At 43.0% G+C, this 26,899-nt stretch overlaps 1 protein-coding gene across 6 annotated transcripts in view; it reads left to right on the forward strand.

Annotated features, from left to right (window-relative positions):
- Window positions 1-26,899, forward strand: part of TEAD4 (TEA domain transcription factor 4) — a 269,267-nt gene that overhangs the window by 186,140 nt on the left and 56,228 nt on the right. For all 6 annotated transcript variants that reach the window (XM_029599977.1, XM_029599972.1, XM_029599976.1 and 3 more), the window contains 4 exons: window positions 1,811-1,945; window positions 3,956-3,999; window positions 9,918-9,976; window positions 15,953-16,083. In XM_029599977.1, coding sequence (XP_029455837.1) covers window positions 1,811-1,945; window positions 3,956-3,999; window positions 9,918-9,976; window positions 15,953-16,083 — 369 coding nt within the window. The remainder of the gene's footprint in view (window positions 1-1,810; window positions 1,946-3,955; window positions 4,000-9,917; window positions 9,977-15,952; window positions 16,084-26,899) is intronic.

The following is a 26,899-nucleotide window of genomic DNA, read 5'->3' on the forward strand; positions in this document are numbered from 1 at the left end:
CTTCCTGGTGATTAATACCCTTATTCAATAAACATACACACGGTTAATGCGACTCCAACACTGCTCTATGCTTCAACGGGAAGAAGAAATGTGGGACAAAGGATTTGCATTCACAAATAAGCGTGGGAGTAGCTTTCTTGTTGCGGCGGTTACTACCCCTAATCAATTAAACCTGATACTTCACTTTGAATACATATACAGCGCAGCTCACTGCTTCAATGGCAGGGGGAATGAAGAAAAGAGGATTTATATTAAGACAACCAACAAGGACTAAATTGCACAGGCTGGGTAAACAAATAGGCGTGGGAGTAACTTGCTTATTGCGGCGGTTACTACCCCTAACCAATTAGGCTTGATACTTCACTTTTATGCAGCTCTAGCACTGCTCTCTACATCAATGGCAGGGGTGGAAGGTAAATTAGAACCAAAAAATTACCAATAAGGGCCCTGACCTCAGCGGTCAGAGTAACAGATAAGTATGAGAAAAATAACTGTGAAAGCTTGCTGGGCAGACTGGATGGGCCGTATGGTCTTCTTCTGCTGTCACTTCTATGTTTCTATGTTTCATTAATCATGGTTTGACTGTATTGATAAAAAAAGATGCTATATCCAAAGTATTGGTCAAAGAAAGGGATTATGATATGAAAAACTGAATAATTCACAATATCTATAGTCCACAACCCATATTGATGTATCCAGTAAGAATAAACAGAACATCAAGGGAGCACCAGTTTTTACTATGGTATGAAACATAGAACTACCAACATTTTGATTAAGTTAAACAAGAACTTCATACCACCCCAAGGCAACTCAAAACATTTTGAGGCTTTTGCATGCTGCTATTAGGAGTCACATATAATCATTGGTCCAGCAATATATGAATACTTTTTTTTTTTTTTTAGAGAATCTAAATTTAATCCGATATGGTTTTACATGGTCTTTACGTTCAACTCAGGGTAGAAATTTTTCATATGTGGCTACTCCCTCTGGAATTCTATTTCAGGGGAATTTCACCTCACTGATAACTATCTGAGCTTTCAGAAATGGATAAAAACTTGTCTTTTAACACTGGGATTCAAATGATCTTTCATTATATTTAGTACGGGGGTAAGTAACTCTGGTCCTGGAGAAACTAGTCTGGTTGTCAGGCTATCCATAACAAATCTGAACTGCTTCCATTATATGCATATATATCTTATGCATATTCATTGTGGATATTCTGATAACCAAACCTGTTTAGGTCACTTGAGGATCAGAGTTGCCTTCCCTTAATCTAGTATCAGGTTTACTTTTACATTTTTGCACCTATTGATATTATTTATATTGCTTTTATTTTATTCTTTTTGTCAGTTCTAGTTTTTTTTATAGGCTTTATGATATATGTTCTGACTTTGCTGTTTGTTATTTTATTGGATGTCTCATTTTATATTTATTAATTTTATCCTGCTATTTCTATTTACTTATTTCAGTGAAATAGGCTGCTTTTATTTTATTTTGTAAATAATTTTCTGAGTTTATGCTGTTATTGCTAGTTTTACTTTTTAATGTTTGTTTTAACTGCCTTTGACTTTGCTGGATTTTTACTGTTGTACAAGAACTTGAGTTCCCTAGGAAAGGTGGGTTATGAATACATTTTTGATTGATTTATATTTTTTTCCACTATTGAATTTTTGATCCGTAAATCTTTGAAAATATAGCCCATGATGTGTCTGAAGTAGCTGGTTTATCATTCAGAATGAGACTTCTGCTTTGATGTACTCATAGCTGAGTTCCCCTGAAAACAAAAATGTTATGTCTTCCCTCGCTCTAGGATCAAGCAGCTAAAGATAAAGCCCTGCAGAGCATGGCTAACATGTCCTCAGCACAAATCATCTCCGCCACTGCCTTCCATACCAAGATGACACTGTCAGGTCTGCCAAGACCAGCTTACCCTACTGCTTCTGGAGTAAGTAGCATCTATAGCGCTGGGCCAAATTCAACTGACTGCGCAAAATGTAATATTTATTTTTCTGCTTAGAATGCCACCTTGATTAATAGAAGACCAAGTGTGAGATTTGTTGAGAAATGGGTTATTTGTATTTTGTGCAGTTGATCTAGAGGTCCATATTTAGAAAATTAGCAAGTGGTAAGTTATCCGCATAATTTTATCTAGATATTCAGTGGAGCTTATCCAGATAAGTATTCTGCTGAATATCCGGGTATAGTTGTCTGGATAAAGTGGATTGGATAACTTTAGGCCTGCTATTTGTGCGAATCAAATTGTTAGCACAAATTCTAGCTGGATAGCATTCAGTATGGCGCTATCTAGCAAAATATGTTAACCCCATCCCTTTTTATCCAGATAAATTTTTCTGTGTGGATAAACTTACCCAGACAAAGGGGGTATATTTTTAAAGGGCCAAATGTTTGCAAGTTAAAGTTGGTTTTACCCTCATAAGTCTTTTGAATATGGAGCTCCTAGTGTCTGGGAGAGATTATGAATTCACAAAACAACAAAAGCCGAAGTTTCCACCTATTCATATATATAAGGTTAAGATTCATAATAAAGAATCTTAATAAAGAATCTTAATTCTTTATTAAGAATGGAACCCAGCATCTCAACATTCAAGAAAAGACTCAAGACGTGGCTGTTCACGCAGGCCTTTCCTAACTCCAACATTACTTAACTCCCTTCAATCAACATACTTCGCTAGTAATAGCATTAATAGCCACCCCTTATAATGTTATTATATATATATATAATTATCTGATCTTCATTTTCCTTCTTACTCCAAGTTATTGTTTCCCTGTTACATGTAACTGCTTTTCTGCACTATTGTTCAAATTGTAAAGTTTATTTTAATTGCACCCCTGTTTCTTGTGAACCTGCATGATGGGACTATCGTCTTGAATGTTGGTATATAAAAAAAACTTAAATAAATAAATAAATAAATAAATAAATAAATAAATTCAGAGTCCATATCACCAAACAGCTCGACCCCCTGTTCTAGAGGGAGCACATGCAGGAGTGAGGGAGCAGTTCTTTTTTCAGACTCATTCGGTCCTTTGCTACTTTTCTGATACTGGCAATTCAGGTGTCAGTTATGATGGAGATGTTTACCTACAAAAAACTAATCCCCCTGTTCATTCCAGTAGGCCACTGATGGCTATCAGATGGGAACATCTACTGTCCTTACCTATGTTCATATTGGTGGTTGACGAGTGAAAAGAAACTTTGAACTAAGCATTTTTCCCATAGACAAAACATGAGAAACCTGAATTATTCAATACATTTTTTCATTCTTAAAATTTGAATATGTAACAAGATTTTTTTTTAAATTGTTTTCATCAGTGAATTCTTGGGCAGGGCATCTTACCTGCATCTGCCTCCTCTTCCTCCTCCTCTGCCGCCTCCTCCAACTCCTCTGCTAGCTCCTCTGCCCAAAGGGGACGGGAATGTGGAAGCTGGGGTTAAATCAGCCCTTGCAGATCTTCCCCCTCCTTATCCTGGTATGATCTGCTCAGACCCTACCCCCTCCATTCCAAATCTTCTCTCCCTCTCTTTTACAGGCAGGGGGACAGCAGCATTTCTTACCTGCATCTTCCTCCTCCTCAAACTTCAGTCTGAATTCTGAACCATGCAGAGCCAGTGGGTCCCCTGAGTCTACAGCCCCTGCATAGTTCTAACTTCAAACTGAAGCTGGTAGAGGAGGAAGAGGCAGATGCATGTAAGAAGTGCTGCCCTCTTCCTACGCTTGGAGAGGATTGATGCACGGGGCCTGAGACAGTCACCCTGATTTACCTTTCCTCTAGAAATGGCCCTGCTCTTGGATTATGGCCACTTTTTAAAGTAAAAAAAACAGCATTCCATCAACTGTACAGGGGTAAAGAATATTTTTACCTTTTAAACAATATTGCAATCCCTAATTGATTATCCTTGGTATTACCCTTTCTGTTTTTTTGTTTTGTTTTGCAGTTTTGGCAAGGACCTTTACCAGGTCAAGCTGGGTCCTCCCAAGAGTGAGTTCTGTTTGTTCTTCCAGCTGGGGGAAAGCCAACAGTTGCTCAGGGGTGCATGATTTGGAGCAGGGTATCCACAAAGGATACTATTAGAAAGGGAAAATCAAGTGTGTTCTCACAGTGAGGATGTGGAAAAAGTTGATTCCAAATTATCTGAATCCATTTCATAGTAAGCGAGTTATGAAAAAGAATGAAAAGAATACATTTAGATGTGTATATAAAACACCAACGGGGAAAACTCAGGAACAATATCAAGAAATATATCTTCATGGAAAGTGTAGTAGATGTATGGAATGCCCTCCCAGAAGAGGTAGCGAAGACCAGAACGGTCATGGAATTCAAAAGGGCACGGGACAAACAGATCCCTGGCTTGAGAATAAAAATGAAGACATGGAGTAGCTTCTGTTTAACCAAAAGTTTACATTTGAAGCTTGGGAATAACTTTCAAGGAGCAGCAGTTACTATCCTATATAAAAAAAACTTGCTGGGCTGACTAGATGGACCATTTTGATCTTTGTCTGCTGTCATTTATGTTGAGCTTAAAATTGAAAAGAAAACGGCAAAGTAAGGCCTGGATTTATAAAAATGCACTAAATATCGCATGCGATAGGAAAAGGGGTGTGTTTATGGTAATAGGCAGTTTATCGCAATTTGCGCTAATACCTATGCGAAGCTCTATCTTAGCACAAATTGCGATAACATCCAAACACTGGGGGGACTGACTTATTTTGTTAACTTAACCAAATAAGTCCAAATAGCGGCACTTATACAGCTAAGTTAGCTGGATGGATAGTTTCTCCCCAATTCACCCGTTCCCCCTCTACCGAGTTATCGGGCTAGCTAATTAGATACGTGACTTATCCAACTAAATGGTGACCGCTGAACATAGCCAGATATTCAGAAGCCACCACTTAGCTGGATAAGTTGCTACGTATCCGACTAAGTAGCTTTGAATATCGGGCTCAATGTTACTATGTATGTAGATGCCAGACGTCTAAACAATAAGATGGGAAAAGTAGAATGTATGGCACTAGATGACGATATTGATGTAACAGGCATTTCAGAGATCCAGTGAAAAAAAGAAAACCAATGAAACATGTTGATACCAGGGTTCAAAATAAATCAAAATTACAGAGCAGGTAGAAGTGGTGGTGGAGTGGTACTTGTGTTAAGGATTCCATAAGTAGTATACAAATTCTGCTCCCTGGAATCTCTATGGATAGAAATTCCTTGTGAGGAATATAGAAGTGGGGTTTACTAACATCTACTTGACCAGGATGATCAAACAGATTGTGAAAAGCTAACAGAAATTAGGCTACAAATTGTGGAAATACAATAATTGGAGGTTTCAATTGCCCCAGTATTGACTGAGTGAGTGTCAGGGAGGCTAAGCTCCTAGATGACTTAAATGATTGCTTCTTGGAGCAATTGGTCTTAGAACCAATGAGAAGGGGTACTATTTTAGATCTAATTCTCAGTGGAATGCAGGATCTAGTATGAAGGATAATAGTGGTGGAGCCACTTAGCAATAGTGACCATAATGCAATCAAATTAGTAATAATCACCAGAAGGAGAATAATAAATAAAACTAATTCAGTAACATATGACTTTAAAAAGGATGCTAGATCAAATTGGCAAACTAAATAGTAGCAAACCATAGACTTCAAAAAGAATTCAAATACGAAATCAAAGGCCTGCTATTCATAATCTGTAATTTTTCATTCTAATCTGCCTCTATATCTGAGACCTAGAGGGTAGCCAATGTAACACCGACTTTCAAAAATAATTCCAGAGGTGACCTAAGTAACTAAAGACTGATGAGCCTGACATTTGTACCTGGTAAAATAGTAGAAGCAATAATTAAGAACAAATGTATGGGTCATTTGGGTAAACCTGACTTAATGGGGAAAAGCCAGCATGGATTTAGGAAAGGGAGGTTATGCTTTTTTAACATATTAATGTCATGATCCGGCCTGCTATGCAGCTCTCCTGCCAGTAGAAGTCTTCAGTGAGCCTCACTCATAGCCACTCTAGCCACCTCCTTGCTGATCATATGACATGGCAGTTCCAGACCTATTTAGCCCAGCCTTTCCGTGCACTGATTGTCTCTTCAAGTCACTCTGACTCTTTGCATTGGCCCTCTTTGACCTGCTATTCTTTGCTCTGTGGCCTTCCAGGCCTCCCTACCTTGCCCTGTGGCATTCTAGCCTTGTAGTCTTCCTGCCTTGCTCTGTGACCTTCTTGGCTTTCCTGCCTTGCCTCTCTGTACCTTCCTGTTCCACCTTGTGGCCTTTGGGCCTTCTAGGTTCACCTAGCCCAGCCTTGTGCCCTGTTTGGGCTTTTTTGTTTGTTGTTTGCTTGTTCTAGTCCTGTCCTTGTCCTGTCCAGCCTAGTCCCTGTCTCCAGCCCAGGCCTTGCCTTATCTTATCCTGTTCAGTCATGTCTTTAGCCCAAGCCTTGTCTTTGGTTCCAGCCTTGTCGCCAGCCCTATCTACATGCAGCTCCTGCCTGCCCTCAGAACCAGCTGTGTCTCCAACCCAGGCCTTGCCTTTGGGTCCAGCCTTGTCTCCAACCCTGCCTATATCCAGCTCCTGTCTGCCAACGTCTGTCTCTACTTCCTGTTCTGCCACCTTGATGTTCTCCAGAAAGAAAGTCCTTCCAGCCCCCAGAACCTGCAGGCTCAACCAAAGATCGGGGGGTGGGGGGGGGGGGGGTGCTGGCTAGGCAGAAAACAATCTCCAGTCTTGCCCTGCAGTCCTGTGTCACTTATTTAGGGGTGATCCATGATCCCAGCCTACCAGACCATGAAAATTACAATTCTTTGAAGGTGTAAGCAAACATGTGGACAAATTGTCTTTTTAAATATTGTCCTTCATGTGCTTTTTCTGAACCACCTTGCCCTTATTGCTTTGGTCTTTACTGACTACTGGTCTCTGTCTTCCCACTGCTCTGTATATTCATCTTTTCCTTGATGTGTAACTTATCCCCATTAGCTTCTGCTCTTTGGACTTCTAACTCAATTGGAACCAGACCCTATTTAAGCAATGGCATCTTGAGTCTTCATTCTCCATTGCCCAGATTTTTCCCCCTCATTTTCCAGCCCTCTCAGACCTCTTCCTAGCCCACCCATTGCAGAGTCCACGGTCCATAACTCCTTCAAGCACCTGGTACGCATGCTTCTTCAGCCTGGCTAAAAGATATTGCTGATGTGCAATGGCTGTCCTTCTGCAGCATCCCCAGCCCCCTGTTGGAATGAGGAGCAGAATTTAGGCTTGGGAATTGAACAAGGTCACCCTTGCACTATTACTGATCCATTGGGTTGTCCCTGAGCTTGTAGGCCTTGATGGTCTGTTTATCCATATGATACTCTCATTGAATTCTCTGCTGTTGGTAATTTTCCTTGTTCCTTTTTGGTTGATCTTGCTACCATTGATTCCTCATTTCTATAACTTTAGTCTTTTCTTTCCATATTCATTTTTTGAACGTTCCATATTCTTTTTTTGAACGTCTATAACCCGTTGCATTGTTTGGGTCTTCTGGATATTGCAGGGTTTATTTGAATTAGGGAGATTTTGTTGAGAATCGCATAGGAAGTCAATGGTAGAATTTCTTAAGCAAGATTTCTAGAGGGTTGTTTAGTAAAATATCAGTTACATTGAAAAACTGTGCACCTCTTTCTTGTGCAGCACAAGATGTTCACCTACTTTTTTCTTGGTTTGCATTCCTGTCTTGCACTACATTGATTGTCTGAGAATATTGCTATGACAAAATTCTGTCATTGGTGTAATAAGGAAAACTGGAGTTGGGATTCTGGAGTCTTTTGTAGGTTGTAATACAAGAACCTACAGAAAAGATGTTATAGATTACAACATGAGCTGTCAAGACCTCTTAGGCCTCTTTAACAGATAACTACAAAATCTTTTTTTGTTGGTCCTTTGAAAAATATCGCAACCTACTAAGACTTCAGTTTTTGATAGGACCAAGGCAGTTATTGGAGCTCTCCATTGCAGAGGTAGGACACATGTAACATCATATGTGTTACAAATGGTCAGACAAGAGTAGAGTAACAGTTGGATTCTTTAAAACATACCTGCTTCTTGGCTTTCTTGCCTCCTCTTCTGATGTTCTTTAAATGTTCTATCTCAGAGGTTCCCAAACCTATCCTGGGGGGCCTCCCAGCCAGTCAGGTTTCCAGAATATCCACAATGAATAAGCATGAGAGAAAATTTGCTTGCTATGGAGGCAGTGCATGCACATTTTATTGCGGATATCCTGAAAAAACAGCTGGCTGGGGTCCTCCAGGACAAGTCTGGGAACCACTGTTGTAGGTTTTTTGGGGGTTTTTTTTTTGCCTCAATATGTTTTATTTACAGTAGCTTTCCCCTCTTTTTCAAATCTTTTATCTTGAGACTAGTTTTCAGCTGTTTGTGCTGTACTCATGCTTTGCATGTTATCAATTTGAAATTAAAATTTTTATTGTGAACAATACTGAAAACTGTACACACAGGACATTCAACATTTATATAGCAAGTCATAGTTTTCAATCAAGCATGTGAAGCACACCCTACAAGGTCCAACTCCTCCCCCCCACTATGTTATCAATTTGATGTCTGCCTAGGGGGTTTGAGGACAATCAAAACAGCAGCCTTCTGACATACTGAGATTGATAAGTAAGGATAAGCTTCAGTGAATTTTTTTTTTTCTGTACCTTTGGCCCGTTTAAGATATAGTTTAATCAGAAGAATGAGAACAATGAGAATGAGGGGGATCTTAAACATGTTTATTGGTTTTAAATACCAACCAATATCTAATTTATTTATTTTACTAATAATGCTTTAAGGTCCTGATGTACTAAAGGTTTTTCCCAGTCTGTTTCAGTGGGGGAGGGGGAGGGGAGAACAAGGTCGTAATTGCTCTCTCTACAGGAAAGAGTATTGGCATTTTTAAGTTAGCATTTCCAAGTGCAAAGCAGAGTTATACTTTGCTGTTATTGATTTATTTTAACACTACCGAGTGTAGCAATACTGCGTAGTTTTTGTGGCAGAAAAGATGAAAATAAAAACCAGACAAAAAGAAGTAACATCATTGCTGTACATTTTTCTGTTCTCAGTTGCTCTGACTCCTTCCCCTCTCTTTTCCCCCCTTCCAGAATGGCATCAGGCTGAGAGCAGGTTTCTTGCTTAGATCTCCAGGGGATATGACAAAGACAGGAGAGGGCATGCATTGAGTCCGACATACTCTCTTATTAAGTAGTAAATGCCTGTGTAATGAGATTTAAATATTTTTTTTGACTATACTATAATGGTGCTGTAAAGGTTCTCACCCATAACTGAACAAAAAAACCCAAAGTAGAATGGATTAACTTGAGCTGGCTCAGTTGGTAAGTGCTACATGCTGTCATGTAGAAGGTCCTTGGGTCAGGTAGGGTCTTCTGCTTCCTGGGTTGGCCAGGGCTGGGGATGCTGTGGAGGGAAGGAAGGGAGTCACAGTCATTGCCTAAGGGTGACACCTAGTGGCTGGATTCAGCAGCCATGATTGCAGGGTTCTGGAAAGAGGCATGGTGCCTGACCCCCAACTCAGGACCATCACTGGGCTTAAACGTAAGTTGGGAAGGGGATATAGAATTGGGGGGGGGGGAATACCCCTGGGTATGTGCAAATGAAGGTTCGTGCCACCAGATCCCAGCCTTAAATGAATTAGAACTACAAAGGAACAGGAGGAAACTGCCAGATTAGTTTGGAGATATGAACATCTGTGAGAGGGAGACGTAAAACAAAGAACTTCTGATCCATGGCTTATTAACAGGAATAAATGGTAATGCATCACTCTGATGTACCAACTCATAGGAGCTGCAGGATTTGCCATGAGTCCCTTTGTTAACTGATGATGCTCTTTCATGTATTTTTTTTTTTTTGTAGCGTGAAGCCCTTTTCACAACAGGCCTATGTCCAGCCTCCACTCCCGTCTCCCATGTCAGGTATGTTAGTGGTACAAGTCTTTGTGCGCGCCTCTGGCCTTCCTACCAGTGGGTTACTGCTCTTTAGCTTTCAATACTAGCACTGCCCTCAGATTGGAGAAGTCCAATAGGAGTGTGCTGACGTTTAAAAATAGTATACAAAAACACGGTGGAATTTCATTTAGCCTGTGATTTAGCGTGCTCTAATCGAATGAGCGTGCTAGAATGAAGACCACAATGAAACTAATAGCACAAATGAACGAAACTAAAACATTTTAATTGCCTACCTCTAAATTCCATTTAATGGGGAGTTTGCTTTGTTGCTTTACAAGCTGTGATGTACCTTCTGTTTCTGATTTTCAATCAGTTGTTAGTCCTGGATGCTCAAAATGTAAAGGCAGCTGGCCACTGTTATTGTTCTTTGCCTCCGAGCCCACCTGGAACTTCACCTCACACTCGTGCTGTTTTGCTGTGCTCTGGGCAATACCCTTTCCTCTGCCCCACTCCCCTACAAGGGGTATAGGAAGTAGGCCATCAGCAGCACAAGAAAACCTTTTTTTAAAATTAAACCTGAGTTAACAGATGCTCAAAAGAAAGACTGCCCGCTCCCCCTGATCACTCACTTTGTCTCACGAGATGAGGAGTTCAGTTTGTCACCCTTACTCCAGTGGGAAAGTAGAGACTGAATTTGTCGTCATGCTGAAGACGGAAAACATTTGACGATAGCTTGTAGGGAAGCCAGCATTACTTGTGCATTTGAAAAAGCTTTTAACAGTACCCTTTTATTGAGATGAAAATAACTTTCCTCGGGGGGCAGTAAACTGACTCATTGAACTCTGTCAGTAGGACCACGCAGCTTCAAAGCCTACCCCTCCTTAGACCATAGCAACCTGAATCCTGAATATCATGAATTTATTGGATTTTATTGTAAACTGTTTTGGTGACACTGTATCGAAGGGCAGTCAATCAAATTGAATAAATAATAATGATTAGGTGACAGGTGGTTACTGTTATGGGGATAAGTGTTATACAGTGACTTTATGTATGTTTTCCATTGTAATACGCCTAGGAGTGTGGGATAGAAGTATTTCAAATATATGGCACTAACTACTACTATGATGGGGCTAATTCTTCTTAAAGAAACAAAGGCTCAGACAACCTTCAGGATTGGGTTTTTTTGTTTTGCTTTTTTTAACATCACTCCCCGAGGACACCACTGAGTCAAATCACTGCCCCTCAGAATATCCAGTTTGACCTGTAGTACAGTCAGTTTCAGCCCAGTTTTAAATGTATTCCAAGATCATTGGAGGGAGTTCATTTTTCAAATTCAAATAGGCATCAGTTCTTTCAGACTCATTTGAAAGTTCAATGAGGAGGCTGGCCTGGTTGCTCAATCCATGCTGAAGACTTGGATTCAATTCCCAGGTCCACTTCCTAGGATGAACGAGGCTGGAGCTGCTGCAGAGCTGGTGTTCACAGCCCTGAGTAGGGGGAGAGTGGATTCCCAGCCATCACTCAGTGGCTCCGTTTAGTGGCTGGATGTGTAGAGCCCATGGTTGCCCTGGTTCATGGCCTCCAGCTAAGGACTATCATTTCAGCCACCAAGGTAGGAGATGAGCTATAAAATGGGAGGAAAACATCCCTGAGTCTTTGTTAGGATTATTACTGTAAACGGACTCTGTAATCACTTAGGGGCAATTTTGAAAAGCATTTATGCACATAAGATGCAGTTTTACGTGCATAAATGGGCTTGTTGAAAATATCCCCAGGGCGGGGAAGGTTGCACATGGAAAAAATACACACAGAAGCAATTTTACATGCACCTTTATGCAGAGGAGTTCTGGAGGATGAAGTATGGGTGGGAAAATCAATTTATTTATTCTATTTATTTATTTATTTAATGATATTTATTTATCGCTTTACTGATTACAAATAGCTTGAAGCGATGTACAACATATTACAAATAATAATATAAACTAAATCTAAATAACAATAAAGCAAAAGCCATACCCACAGGTCTCATTCTCCATTCCTCCATCAGATGGTAAACTCTTCATCTCTACTAAATAATATCCACATCAGATGTTAAGAGATTGAGACACATAAAACCAGGCTTTTAGCTTTCTTCTAAACTTTTTTTTAAGTCTATTTCCTCCCTTAGTTCAAGGGGGAGGTCATTCCAGAGTGCTGGAGCACTGTCTCTATAAATGATCTTTTCAACAATGTTAATTGTCTGAAACATTTTACTGGGGGTATTTGTAGCAAACATTTCCCCTTTGATCATAAAGATCTTCTTGACTCGTGCTATTTCAATCGTTTCTTCAAATTTGCAGAACCCGTTCCATGCAAAGCCTTGAATGCTAGAATCAAACATTTAAAATTGCAATGAAAAGAAACTGGTAACCAATGGAGTTGGAGTAGACATGGACCAGATGAAGTTTTTCTAGAGCACCCTGTAACAATGCGTGCAGCGGTATTCTGGATAATGTATTCACTTTCCAGGTACATCCAAATACAGAATATGCAAGATAAAATCAATGCTTATGCCACTGTTTTCAATGCCTGAAAATCTAAGTAGGGACACAACTGCCTTACTATTTTAAATTTCCCATATGTTGGACGTAGAACACGTGCTACTTGTTTTTCCATGGACAAATTCTCATCTATAATCACCCCCAAAGATCTCACCTCCTTTTTTAGGAAGTAATTCAGATCCTTCCAATACTGCATTTTTTAATAACTGATCAGGACCCACTCTCAATAGTTCCATTTTTTAACAATTTAAAAACATGCTGTTCTTTTTTTAGCCATCCAGACACTGCTTGTAAGTATAGATTTAATATCACAACTGTGTTTTCTTGATTACATCCTGGTGGAGCCAAGATCTGTATATCATCTGTGAAGATAAATATATCAAATCCATAATCCCGGACCACTTTACCCAAAGGAGCTAAAAATATTCAATAGAATTGGAGATAATGATGAACCCTGTGGTACCCCTATCTGTATATCAATGCATGCAGATTTTATCCTTACTAAAACAAAAAATTTCTTTCTGTCAGTTAAAAAAACTTGAAAGCCAGTTTAAAGCAACACCACACAATCCTATTTTTTCACAACACCTCAACAGAGTATAATGGTCTGCTAAATCAAAGGCGCTTGAAAGATCTAAAAACACAATAAGATAGATTCATTATTGTCTTTTCTAAACAACATTTCTTCCATAACAGATGTTAACAGAGTCTCAGTACTACATCCTTGTCAAAAATCTTCCTGAGCAAAATCAAGCAAATCGGCACTTTCAATGTAATCTGACAGTTGGGTAGTAATTGCCTTCTCTGCGATTTTTGCAGCCCAAGGCAGATTAGATACAGGTCTGTAATTTTGACATGATCTTGGATTCAAATTGTCACCTTTCAAACAAGGTAAAGCTACTGCTTTTTTAACTTGGGAGGTAACCATCCAAAATCTTTTCAGGTACATCTTTTAACAACTAAGAAGGACATGGATCTATCAAGGCAGAAGCTGACTTCAACTGAGACATAATCATATTTCATTCTAGTAAAGAAATCTCTTCAGATTTATCCAACCCATCACACCCTCTAACTCCTAAATCTCTCTCCAACTGAGAATTCAATGCCTCTTTTAAAAGACCATTTCTCAAATATTTTAATACCTCTTTTGTTTCTTCATTAAAATAATAAGCTAACTTTTCACAATCTGATAAATCCTCATAAATTAGGGGCAAGCACTTATTCTCCCCCACCAAAAATGTCACTATCCTGAAAAGAACTTCCAGATTACTACTGGAGGATTGCATAATCCCCAAATAATACCTCTTTTTTTGTGAGTGCTGTCATCTTAAAATACTCAGTGTTCGCTTTATGCCATTGTTTCTTCACTTCGCTATTTTCAGATTTCTTCCAGGATCTTTCCATCCTATGACATCCGCTTTTCAATAAAGCTAGTTCTTGTGTGTAGCAGTGAGAAATGATACCCTTTCTAGAGACGTTAACCTGTCTATTTTCCTGAGCTTTCTCTCTACTGTACTGTATACCAATAGGTTATCCCAACCCTCCAATAAGCCATCCAAATGCTCCTTATCTATATCCTCCCAATTAGAATCAACCTGTATCTCCACTATTTCCCCAAACACTAGTGAATTTATCTTCCCCTGTCTAAACCTTATCGTTCATCCTTTCTGCTTCCATAACTGACCTTCTAGAGCGCCAGAAAGAGAAATTCACAGCATAATGATCTTGGCCACATGACACTTTCTGACTCCCGAAATTTAAGTTTACCTGATAAAATAGCTAAACTAGAACGAAAGACCAAATCCAACATATGGCCTTTCTCATGAGTAGGACCCACAACTAATTGATGTAAATCACTTACTTCCAGCAAGAACCAGAGTTCTTGCCCTTGTGCAAATTAAAATTTCCCAATATAATAAAAAATGGAACATTTTTAGCCTGAGCCAAAAGTATCTCAGTAACTTCCTCGATCCTATCCACTGGTATGTCTGGGGGACAGTGCCATAAAGACAATACATCAGGAGCTGGAAAATCCAGTTTCAATAACAGACTCTCCCAACCTATAATTGAATCCATCACAATTTGTTTCAATGGTAAAGTACTTCTATATATTAACAGCCATACCCCCCTCCTCTTTTACCCACTCTGTTATTCAACACTATATTATAACCTTCAAGGCAAATTTGTGTAATAACGACTCCCCTCCTCTCAGACACCCAGGTTTCTGTAACTCAAACCAGGTCTAAACTTGCACGCCTACTTTAAAATGTGCATGAAAATGTTCACATGGACATTTACACTTGCTCTGCCAGGAAGCAAGTTATCAAGTCCGTTAGTTTTCAAAGCGGATTTACACGGGCTGTTCTAAAATCACCTTCCCTCAGTATTGTCTGTGTGAAAAAGCGATCCTCCTTTTCTCTTGTCTTTTTAAAACACGGTACTTGTAATTGAATCAGAGTAGCAGAGTAGCAGTGAGACCTTGCCTTCTGATGTCACTGCAGGAATGCAGCTCCATATATGACGTATGCATACACAGAGCTAGACAGATTTAGGTAATACGCATTTATATGATATCATTCCAAGAAGTGTGTGTCTGTGGGCAATAACATAAAGACACCATGGTTCCTGAAGTCCCACATTGAAGAATGGGGGAAAAAAAAGATTAGTGTTTAAAAACAGGTGCTATTTTCAAAATTGCTGCCTGCTACGGCAAGTGATTACGGAGCTCATTTACAGTAATATTCTATAAATAGTCTGTGTAGTCCTCCTTTAACCCTGCACCTCTGCCTCCTCTGCTTATCGAAATAAAGCAATCTCAAATAGCATTGCAGAGACCTTTTGGGGCCTTTCTCTCTCCTGCCCAAGCGCATTGGTCACCCGAGCGCAGACGTTCAAACACCTGGTCACTGCATGTTAACGCGGAATGAACGTCAACCCTATGGGAGGAAATTTCTCAAACGGCCCACCAAGTTATCGAATATGCGGGCGGACTTAGCATGGGTACTTTCCAATCATTTTCACAAAGAAACAACGCGGGCAGGTGGGTTTCTCTTTGGAAAGGAATATAATGTACACATGTAGCAGCGCCTGGTACTGAGCAGCAAGCTGCTTCATGCAGGCTCCCCCGAGAGGGGGTGAAGTGGTTCCCCTATTTGTGAGAATGACATGTGCATGCTCTGTTTTCCTCTCCTCCCCCCTTCTTGCCCTAAGAACGCTTTTCCCCGGCCTTGCTAAAAGCATGCGTACTATGGAAGACTTGGTGCGCTTTTAGCTGGGCTGCGGAAAGCAGACAGGGCAATGCAGGCGTGTTAATCCATTTCAGGTTGCTTCGAAAACTGCCCTTCTCTCGTCTTGATTTTCGGACTGGAAAACCAGAGAACCTCTGTTTTCCGTCTGTGGTTGCAGTAGATCTTAAAATGAAAGCAGGATTAACCCTTTTCATCTGGCCTTCCTGTGCATTTAGGATTTGACTCCCCTGCTGGCCTCTCAACTGCCCCAACAGCCCCACCATGGCAAGGAAGGAGTATTGCCAGCTCCAAGCTTCGGATGTTGGAATTCTCCGCATTTCTGGAACATCAACAAGATCCAGACACAGTAAGATCCAGAGCTCGGTACCAGTCTTCCGGTATCTGTGGCCCCCGTTTCTGTTTCTCTCAATATAACAGGTGGAAACTGTAACTGGAGGCCAACTTGAAAATAATTGGGGTGCTGAACTCAGCCCAAATCACAGCGCCCCCAGTGAAAAAAAAAAACCCCAGAACACAGTACATTGTGAGTGTGACCGAGCAGCCTGTATGCAAATGTCGTCCAGAAAGAAGCAGATAATGTGGACACGGGGAAGACTTACGTGGCCAGTCCAGAACAAACCTAGGGAAGTCTGAAAGTCTTCCCAACCCCATTTCACCCCCTACAGTCCTCCTGCTCCATTCCCCGCACCAACAGCCCTTCCACATCACAGTCATTACCCCTCCTTCACCTGTCAGCACCATTTTCTCTCTCTCAACCCTATTTTCTCTCATTCTTCTAATCTCCTCTCCCCATCTTTTCCTCTTTTCCCCCCACCCCTCCTTACTCTGTCTGCACTCTTACTTTTCCACCTCCTGCCATAGGCATTCTTTGAATTTTATATTGGAAGGAGGGGTGCTTAATATCCCCTCTTCCAGCTCCACTCCCTACAACCCCTTAGCTTGCTCTGTTCTCCGTTTCCCACTGAGCTACGTTCCCCCCTCTCATTTCCTCTCCCTCTACTCCCCAGAGGATTCCTCCTCACCCCTTCTTAGCAGCTGCTCTCCTGTACAGGCTTGGTTCCGCCATCCCTTCACTGATTCCCTCCCCTCATCAACATGTTAGGCTTCCCTTGGTTGGTAGGCTTTGCTCGCCTTTCAGTTTGTGATTCCTCATCCTCCACAAGCTTGGATCACTTCCTTGCTCTGCACTCCCTGACCCAGGGTTCCTGTTTTTTTCCGGAACTTCTCCTGCCTCCCTACCACTTGTAGCACCTCTTCCGGCACTCAGGGATCCCAGGCCAGAGCCAGTCCCATGCCTGCAGAGTCCACATAAGACCCTCTCCACCACCTCACGTGCTGAGCCCTGGCAGCTCAGCAGCTGGTATCTCCCCAGCATGTGGTGCTTCCTGTCCTCAGTTTGAAAACCCCAAAGCTAACTGCAGTGTTGTGGGTTATAACAGGAGAATGATTTATTTATCATTGTGAACAAAGGGGGGACAAGGTTCACCTAAATTCCTCCTCGGTTCAGTCCCTGACCGCAGCCCTTCACAGTACTGGAGCTGCCAATCTTAAGAGATTTTGAGTCTATGATATCTCATGCTACCACAATCTCCTACCCCCTTCCCTATTCTTTCAGTAAAACATCTTATTTACCCTGGTGACTACAGGGCTGGAAGAAAAGGGCAGATATCGCCTGCCCCCTCCCCTGACTCTTTTATATATTTATTTATTTATTTATTCATGTAGTTTTTATATTCCACTTCTCAGCACTTTCAAAGTGGATTACATTCAGGTACCGTAGGTATTTCCCTATCCCCAGAGGTTTTACAATCTAACGGCCAGATTCGTTAAGGCTTTTCTCCCATTTTGGGGTAGATTTTCAAAGGGTTACGCGCATAATCCCCGACTCTGTCCTACGCGCTCTGTGTGATTTTGGGCAGAATCTGTCCTCTATTTCTGCTTGCATTTGGCTTTTTCTTAGCTTCCTTTCTGCCTCTTCATTCCTTTTTTCTAATTTCTGGTCTTCCTTTCATTTTTTTTTTTATTTGTTATTTTCTTCCCTTTGTATATCTCTTTCTAATCACCTGCTGGCTTTCCACAGCTCAGTATCTTCTCTCACCTCCTCCTAGTCACTCCTCTTGCCACTTCTATCTCTCTTCTCGCCTCTTCCCTCCACCATGACACCCTTTCTTCTTTCAGACCTTCTCTTGATTTACCTCTACTATAAGCCTCCTTCTCTCTCTCCGCACAGCTCCTTCTCCAGTCACCTTCACCTCTCTCCCTCAAGTTCCCTTCACCTATTAACCCCCTGCTCCTCTTATCGCAGCTCATATCCTCTCTCCCAGCTTGTTTCCATTTTCTTTTGTCTCAGCTACTGATTCCTTCTTACAGCCCATGTTTCCTCTTTCTGGCCTGCCAGCCTGTCTCTAATCTTCTCCCTCTGCCACAGCTCTTTTCCCAGTCCCTCTGCCCCTCTCAGTTCCTTGCTTCCTCCTCTCCCAGCCAGAATTCCTTCTTTCAGTTCTTCCCCCAGACCCTCAAAGCAGTATTCTTTCTCACCCTCTTTATATCTCCTCTGTCTCTCTTTACCTTTCCCAGACCCTCTAACTGCAGCCCTCCCCATCTCTGCTGCACCTCAGCAAGACTTGTCTGTTCTACACTCCTGCTACTCTCTGGTCTACCTTCAGCTCATTGGTCAGATATTATACAGCCAGTCAATGGACTACATGATGAGGTGGGAACAGTAACTAGGAGTCAGAAGCGGAGTGCATGCCCTCCCCTGCCGCCCATTATTCAGACATTCCACAGTCAGCAAATAGGCTGCAGGGGAAGACGGGAGCAGTATCGGAGAAAACACAGAAGCTTCTTGCCTGCAGCCCATTGGACAGACATTTCACAGCCAGCCAATGGGCTGCAGGGAGTGGTGCGAGCACTGTAGTATGGAGCTCTCAGCCCCTGATTCACAGGCATGCAAGAGACAATATTGGGGGTGCTCAAGCACCCATGGAGCTGGTGCTTACAACTGGAGGAGTTGGGAATGGAAAGCAAATCGTGTAAACAATGTGTGGATGAAATGATGGCATAGGAAGGAGCAATTTAAGTGTATTAGGAAATGGGCAATCTACTGGGGTAAATCAAACTTCTACAGGAAGGTTGAGCTCTATTTAAACGAAAAGGGAATCGGGCTGCTGGCTCATATAATTTAAAAATGGTGTAGAAGAGTAAGATTGGCTTTAGGGTTGTGGTCTGTGCAGTTTTGTAGGGTGCTAACAACTGCAGCAATCCAGGGATGACCTGCCCCCCTCTTTCCCCCCCCCCCCTCCCCAACCTGGTCATGGAGAGCAAGGTGCCACTGTGGTTTTGGAGGGACATTGCTGCCTGCAGCACTCCAAGGAGAAATCTGCCGCCTGCCTCACCATGGAGGGCACTCACTGTTCCTGGTGCTTGCACTGGGCACCATCAGCACTTAAGCAGACCCTGTAGATGAATTTTTAAATTTAAGGATTTAGGGACATGTTATCAGCTGCAAAACGGTGCTCACTTTGGGCTGGTTCATCTTTTAGGGAGGATATAACAACAATGTTATATCTTATTACAGAAAATAGCAAAGAAGTAAAAAAATGAACAGCTAGAATATAGCCATGATGACCTAGAATATAGCCATGATGAGCCATGAATGCCAGTTAAGCAGGATGTAGAAATATAAGCCACTGGACAGGAACAAAGTTGAGAAGTACTTCTATGTTGGAAATCTAGAAAATAAGATGGGTGAGATACAATAGTTTTAAATAATGTTTCATTATTAATTTTAATTAAGCATTTTCCAAAGTCACAGTTGATTAATTCAAGATATAATCTCTTTATCAAAATAATATGACTTAGATCATATATAATTCCACTCACAGCTGGTGGGAGGTTAAGAAGGCATAGAATAAAAAAGACAGTTTTAAATTTTAGTTCAGAAATGCAACAAACATTGGCTTAAACAGTATTCAGTTTCTTTACCATAATTAGCAAAACAATTAGAAGGTAATGGTAAATTTCATTCCTATTTAGAACACCACAAGGAAAAAAAAAACCTTAACATATTCCATTTTGTCTTCATAACTCAACTAAGGTCAAATCAAATTTCATTTAAATAGAAATAGATCTAAAAGAGACTCATGTGAAGAGGTACCATCATTGTTGTGAGGCTTGCCAGCTATAAAGTGCCAGGCTCCTCCACGCTCAGCTTCCCTCTTTATCTCACCCATGGTTACGAATCTAAACCATATTTTAATGTCACCACAACCCTAGACTGCTCTCTGCTTTCCTCTTTCTGTTTTGCCCTTTTATCATGACCTCCAGTACTAAATTAACTACCAGAACTGAGAGTTCATGACCAGCACGTTTTATTTTCCTTTTGACCAGATCTTATGCCAGGGATCTCCCACCTCCTATCGTCTCAGGCACTCTTTCATTTGAGGTTATGTCCTTCCAGCTAATCCTGAGATTTCTTCTATAGTACCACATTTCAAATATCTGTATTTTCATCATGTTTCATTTCCCGTATTCAACCACTGACAAGATGAATGGACTCAGTTGTCATCTCTTTATCTGTAAATTTGTGTTCATCCTAAAACTAACTCTCAAAAATCATGTTTTTGGCTTTCTTAATTCTTTTTTTTTTTTTTTTTTCACTCCAGGTACCTAATACTTATCTTCTTTATAATTTGCACCAGGTTCATTCTTTCAGCAAATATTTCTACAGCAGTGGTACTGTTTTGGACATTAACCCAAATCTTGTCTTTTTGGTGTTCAACTCATTCCATAGACTTTACATATCACACATACCTATTTATCTTTTCTGAGTAGCCAGCAGTACCATAGCATCAGCACATCAAAAAGATCTAGAGGTCATACTGGATGATGTATTGAAATCGTTGGCTAGGTGTTCTGCATTGGTTAAAAAAGCAAACAGAATGTTAGGAACTCTTAGGAAGGGAATGGTGATAAAATGGAAAATGTTATAATGCTGCATGGTGAGACCACACTTTGAGTACTGTGTGAATTCTGGACGCCACATCTAAAAAAATATATATAGTTGCACTGAAGAAGGTACAGAAAAGGCAACCAAAATAATACAGGGGATGGATTGGCTTCCCTATGGAGAAAGGCTAAAGAGGTTAGGGCTGATTGGAGAAGAGATGGCTGAGGGGGGATATGATAGAGGTCTATAAAATCATGGAAGGACTTGAAAGGGTAAACGTGAATTGGTTATTTCCTCTTTCAGATAATGCAAGGACTAAGGGACACTGCATGAAGTTAGCCAGTAGCATATTTAAAACAAATCTAAGAAAATTCTTTTTCACTCAATGCAAAATTAAACTCTGGGATTCATTGTCAGTGTAGCTGGGTTTAAGAAAAGATTTGGACAAGTTCCTGAAGGAAAAGTCCATAAACTGCTATTAATCAAGTTGACTTAGAGAATAGCCACTGCTATTACTGGCATCAGTAGCGTGGAATCTAATGTTTGGGTTACTTGCCAGGTACTTGTAACCTGGATTGGCCACTGTTGCAAACAGCATGCTGGGCTTGATGGACCCTCATTCTGACCCAGTAAACTACAGGTCCTCAAGAAACTGAAGCCACTCCTTCACGTCAATGACTTTCGCTTCGTCCTTCAATCCATTATTTTTTCGAAACTTGATTACTGCAACTCAATCTTACTTGGCCTCCCCTCCAACAGCATCAAACCCCTACAGATGGTACAAAATGCCGCAGCCAGAATCCTAACTAACACTAATAGAAGAGACCATATTACCCCCATCTTGTGCAACCTCCACTGGCTACCCATCAAACAGAGAATCCTATATAAAGCCTTAACCATCATTCATAAAGCAATTCATAACGTCGCACCTATATCTCTACAAACCCAACTTCGTCCACACTTATCTGCCAGACCCATCAGAAGCGCCTACAAAGGCACATTAGTCGCAGCTCCTGCCAAATCAACACTAAGAAAAAGAGCACTTTCCACGGCGGGACCAAACCAATGGAATGCGCTACCACCAGACCTACGACTCGAACCCAATCTACCAGAGTTCAAAAAAGGATTAAAAACCTGGCTCTTCAGGCAAGCGTTCCAACTCCCAGAGTGTAACTAGGCACCTCCTCCTGACTTTCAGTTCCAACCTTTGCAGGGTGTCTCTAACACCTTGTCAATTGCATACCCGTCCTTGCTTATTCGCATGTCTATTTAACATTCAATATTCACCTTTATATTACCGCTTACTGCAGACCATTTACGCTACTAAAGTTCCTTGTAAAAAGGTGAACACACACATACTATTCAATACACGAATAAGTTTATTTGTTATTATGTTTAAATTTGTTAAATATTATTGTTACTTTCAATATTCCCTGAAATAATGTTCAATGGTTGATTAGTTATTGTTCAATGTTCCATGTAAAATAACCCCGGTCTAACCCCCCAGACCAGGGCAACCTTTTCGTTACTTGTAAACCGGATTGATTTGTATTGCATACAGGAATTCCGGTATATAAAAATTAAAAATAAATAAAAATAAATAAATGTTCTTATGTTAAATGTTCTCTTTGAAAATTGCCCCAGGAAAATGAACCGGCACAGATTTGCCCCTACGTTTTTTTGCAGGCACTTTTCCCCTTCAAAATAACACATGTAGTTTGAAAATGTAAGCCTATGCACATTATTGCCTCTCCAGACCTAACACCCACCTCCAAGCATGCGTAGTTTTTCCGTGGATAAAAGTAAACACATTGTTGATTCCCCCCCCATACTTTCACCTGCAGAAAAGGTGGGCAATTTTTTGACAGTTTACCCAAGTAAATGACTTTTGAAAGGTTCCCTCTATATAATCTGAAACATTGCTAAAGAAAATTCCTGTCTTTCTCTTAGTACAAGTAGGATGGTAGTCCTCACACATGGGTGACATCATCGGACCTTTGTTCTCAAAGATTCTAGAGCTTTGTTCTCAAAGATTCTAGAGCTTTCAGCATGCCCTACCGAGCATGTGCAGCTGTAGTCATCACCCTGCCCCCTAGGTAGAGCCCCTCAGTCTCTTCTTTTCCGCGGAGCTGTTGTTTCGCCATTGTGGTTTTTTTTATTAGAAAATGTTTTTCACAGTCAGCTTTGTTCTCTTCTTATAGTTTTGTAATATATTTTTTCTAGAGCTGCAGCTTTTCTTTCTTTCTTTCTTTCTTTTCCAACAATCTGCTGGCTGCATGGTGGGTTCTTCCCTGTGCAGCCTGACAGTCTGTTATAACAAAAAAAAAAAAAAAACTGCTCCTGCAGGTTTTTGTACTTGTGTCCTCTCTTTGCTATGTCTGTTTTCTTTTTTTTCCCACAGTGCTGACAGGTCTGGAGTATGCAGTCCGTTGGTGATCCGTGTAGATCGCTGAGCTTGGGGGCTCGCCTGAGTTCTGCCTGGGCTGGAGTTCCATAGCAGTTCACCGATCGCTCGGCATCGGTGGATTCAGATGGTGGAAGACTCGAGGACCATGCCATTCCTGTAGGGGAGTGCTCATCCTCCCCAAGTCTTGAGGAAATAGTCTCCACTGGCAGAGCCCTGGATGACATTGCCTCCCCTCCTGCTTGCCAGACTTGGCAATGCAATCTTCCTAGGAGAGAAGGTGAGCAGAGCCTGGGCTAGCAGCTTGCTGCCGTACTTTGGTGATATGCCCATAAATAGTGGCCCATGCACAGGTGTGACCAGTGCACCGTTCGTCCGACACATATCATTTTTGGGACCATGTAGGGGACAGGGCCCAACTTTGGGTACCATGGTCCCCTTGACGCCGTCGGGGGTCCAGGGTCACCCTCGTTGCGTTGAGGTGCATGACCACTCACAATGCCATGGTGACCTTCAGAGCCATCAGCATTGATGGAACTGGACTCTTGCTGCACCAGTTTGGGCATCAAGGCTTCGATGCCCTCGGTGCCAGGGTGCCATGATGCAGTGCACTCGATGACACGGTGCCCTTGATGCACTCGATGCCACAGTGCCTTTAATGCACTCAATGGCACGGTGCCTTTGGTGCACTTGATATTTCGGCATGATGTCCTTGGTGCACTTGCCATGGTGGCCCTGACGCACTTGATGCCACAGTGCTTTTGATGCACTCAATGGCACAGTGCCTTGGGGTCACTCTGTGCCCTCGGTGCACTCAATGCCTCTGTGCATTCGATGCCACAGTGCCCTTGATGCACTCGATGTCTCAATGCTTTTGAGGGACTCGATGTCATGGTGCCTTTGATGAACTCGAGGTCACGGTGCCCTCAGGCACTTTCCACTGTCAGTGCCCTCGGTGCATTCGATGTCAAAGTGCCACTGATGCACTCAATGACATGGTGCCTTCGGTGCACACGATGCCTTGGTGCCCTTGGTGCACTCGATGCCTTTGAGGCACTCGAGGTCACGGTGCCTTCGGGGCATTCGACCCCTCGGCATGGTGCCTTCGGGTACTTGCCATGATCGGTGCCCTTCATGCCGTGGTGCCCTCGCAGCTCTCGTTGCCTTGGTACCCTTGCTGCACTCATGCTGTGGTGACCATGGTACTATCAATGCTGCTGTACTCAATGCCCGTGGTACTTTTGATGCCCCCAAGGCACTCGATACCAGCGACGCCCTTGATCCATCAAGGGGTATGCATGGCTACCCTTGGGGCTGGCAAGGTCGAAGCGGTGGCAAGCCCTCAATGCTGTCGACCCCACTAGGTCGTCGTGGTGTGCAGTTTCGGTGCCAGCATGTTCTCATTGCCATCGTGATGTGGTGCTGCCCCAATACTGTTGATGCCCTTGAGGCCATCAAGGTGTGGGGCCCACCGGAGAGGCCTTCGGACCACCACTGTCTTTCATTACCTCCTCGACTATGTCGAGCCCCACCGACCAGGCACTGGATTCGCCATTGAGTGCCCTTGTTGCCACTGTGGCCGTCGACCGCCAGGACTCTTTGAAGCACTTGCATGGCCCTGCAGCCCTCGAGGGGCAGGGGTTCTTGACCTCTTATGGATTGAGCGCAGGGGTTGCCATCTACTCGAGGCACCCTGATGTGCTGGTGCATCTATATGCAGTGGTCTGGTGCTCTCAGGGCTTATGGGTGGTGTCCATTGCAGAGCACTGGGAAGCGCAGAACTGCTCCTTCAGCCAATGATCCCAGAGTTGGGGGCCTCCTAAGATGCACACACCATCAGTATTAATGTGCGCTAGCGAGGATCTCAGCCATAATGCAGTCATTGAGCTTGCAGCATTGACACCACCGGACGAATCGGTGAGCCGAAGGAAATTGCTGTTGGCATTAGCGGTCATCTGTTCCTTTTGATATCGATGACCTGTCGGGTGCTGCAGGGCCTTTCCCTGCATTGCCCATGGCTTCTTTGGTCCATACCTTCGGGCATCAGGGGCCCCTGGGCGATCGAAGTCTGTGGGCACCTGTGGTGCCAGGACTGGCGCTATTTATGGGCAGACTTCTTATAGATCACAGGACATGTCCGCAGTCCTCCATAAGCATCAGGGACTTCGCTGCAATCATTCCCTGTGGGTCTCACAGGTGAACCTGTTCCACTACAGATTGGTGGCCTGCCTTCCGGAGCGTTCTCCAGTACTGAAGGGGGTAATGCCATAGACTGCCACCCTCCACCATTCCGGTGGTGCTGGGGATGCCATCGTCACACTGTCCTCTCCACTCCGCTGGAGTTATTGTGGCGTTGACATGTAGCTTGCATGATTGGGACAGATTAGGCATCTGTTCCAAGTACCTCAGTCGCTGCCAGGTGGCATTCTTCCTGGTTGTGCAGTCCTCAGCCACACTAGAGTTCTGCCATCTTTCGGCATGGTATCAGCCTCCGCATCAGTCTGTACTACATAATGCTGAGGAGCACTTGTGGGGGAGGTGTCATTGCACACTCTGTGCTTGGTCGTGGGACAGCGTGTAGCCATCGACTCGGGCACGTAGCTCTTGGTCCTCGCTGGAGCGTGGGATTTCTCCCACAACCTCAGTGCTCAGGATCATGGGTGTACCACCATCCGTGGATGAGTTGCCAAGGCATGATTCTGCCCAGTGCGCTTTTGCAGTGGAGGGCTTCCAATTTCCCTCTTTTGTCTGGGCGTTGGTGTGTGTGTGTGTGTGTGTGTGTGTGGATTGTTCCCTCCGGGTGGTCACAACAGGTTGTGTTCCGCAGCTGCAGGGCTGGCCTAGGACTGCAATCCTGGTCAGATTCTGAGGTGAGTGAACATCACAGGAGTGGCTCCAGCATCCTCTTCTTTCTCAGCAGAGGCAAATGTCTTTGCACTCTACCATGTTCTTGTGGAACAGTCCCTGGGGCTCTGTCCCTGATAATGTTTTTCCTCTGATCCGGAGTCCCAAGCCTCTGAATCGGCATGTTTCCTTGGAGAACAGGGCCGGGGAGTGGCATTAGCAGTGTTGGACCATCTTCAGCTGGGGCCCCTCTGGGGATTGCTATGGCGATTTCCCCTATCCAAGGCTGGCTGCCTGTGGTGGGTTGGTCGCATCAATTCTCCTTTGGGGGGTTGCCAGGCCCTGATCCCACTGCTTTCCTCTCCCCTGTGGAAGGGGAGACTCGACTGGGTTCCAGGGCAATTCTTTTGGGTTCCCCTCTCTATGCCCAACTATGCACCCCTTCAAGGGGTGTCCCTCGTTTTCTGTTCCTGGGCAAGGGATGGCACTTCTCTGACTGGCACCAGCCCCGAGAATAGTCTAAAATAGCACTCTCCCTTGAGTGCACTGGGATGCAACAAACCTATTCCTGTTGCTCCCCAGTGATCCTTCAGTTTCCCCCCTGTTCGGGAGTCACTTTGGAATCTGCTGGACTCGGTGAGCGTCCTCCTTAATTCAGTTATTCTTGCCTATGGAACCCTCCTCTGTGAGGAGAGTTTCAGTCCATCAGCTGGGAGATTGTGCCTTTCACCCTATTGCTGTGTCCATGGCTGAGGGAGCTGGGGGCCGAGTACCCCGCAACACAGGCACTGCCCTTTGCTCGCAGTAGCATGCAAGCTGTTTTTCCCCTTTTTCAGGATCTCCCCATCTGCAGAGGAGTTCTGGGTCATGCAACGTTGTCCATTGCTGTGCCACATGCTCTGTTAGGGGAGGGGAAGCTTCTCCCCTGGGGTAATCGCTCTCAGTTTCCACTGTCTTAAGAAGACT

Source organism: Rhinatrema bivittatum, chromosome 4 (assembly GCF_901001135.1).
Source record: "Rhinatrema bivittatum chromosome 4, aRhiBiv1.1, whole genome shotgun sequence".
NCBI lineage: Eukaryota > Metazoa > Chordata > Amphibia > Gymnophiona > Rhinatrematidae > Rhinatrema > Rhinatrema bivittatum.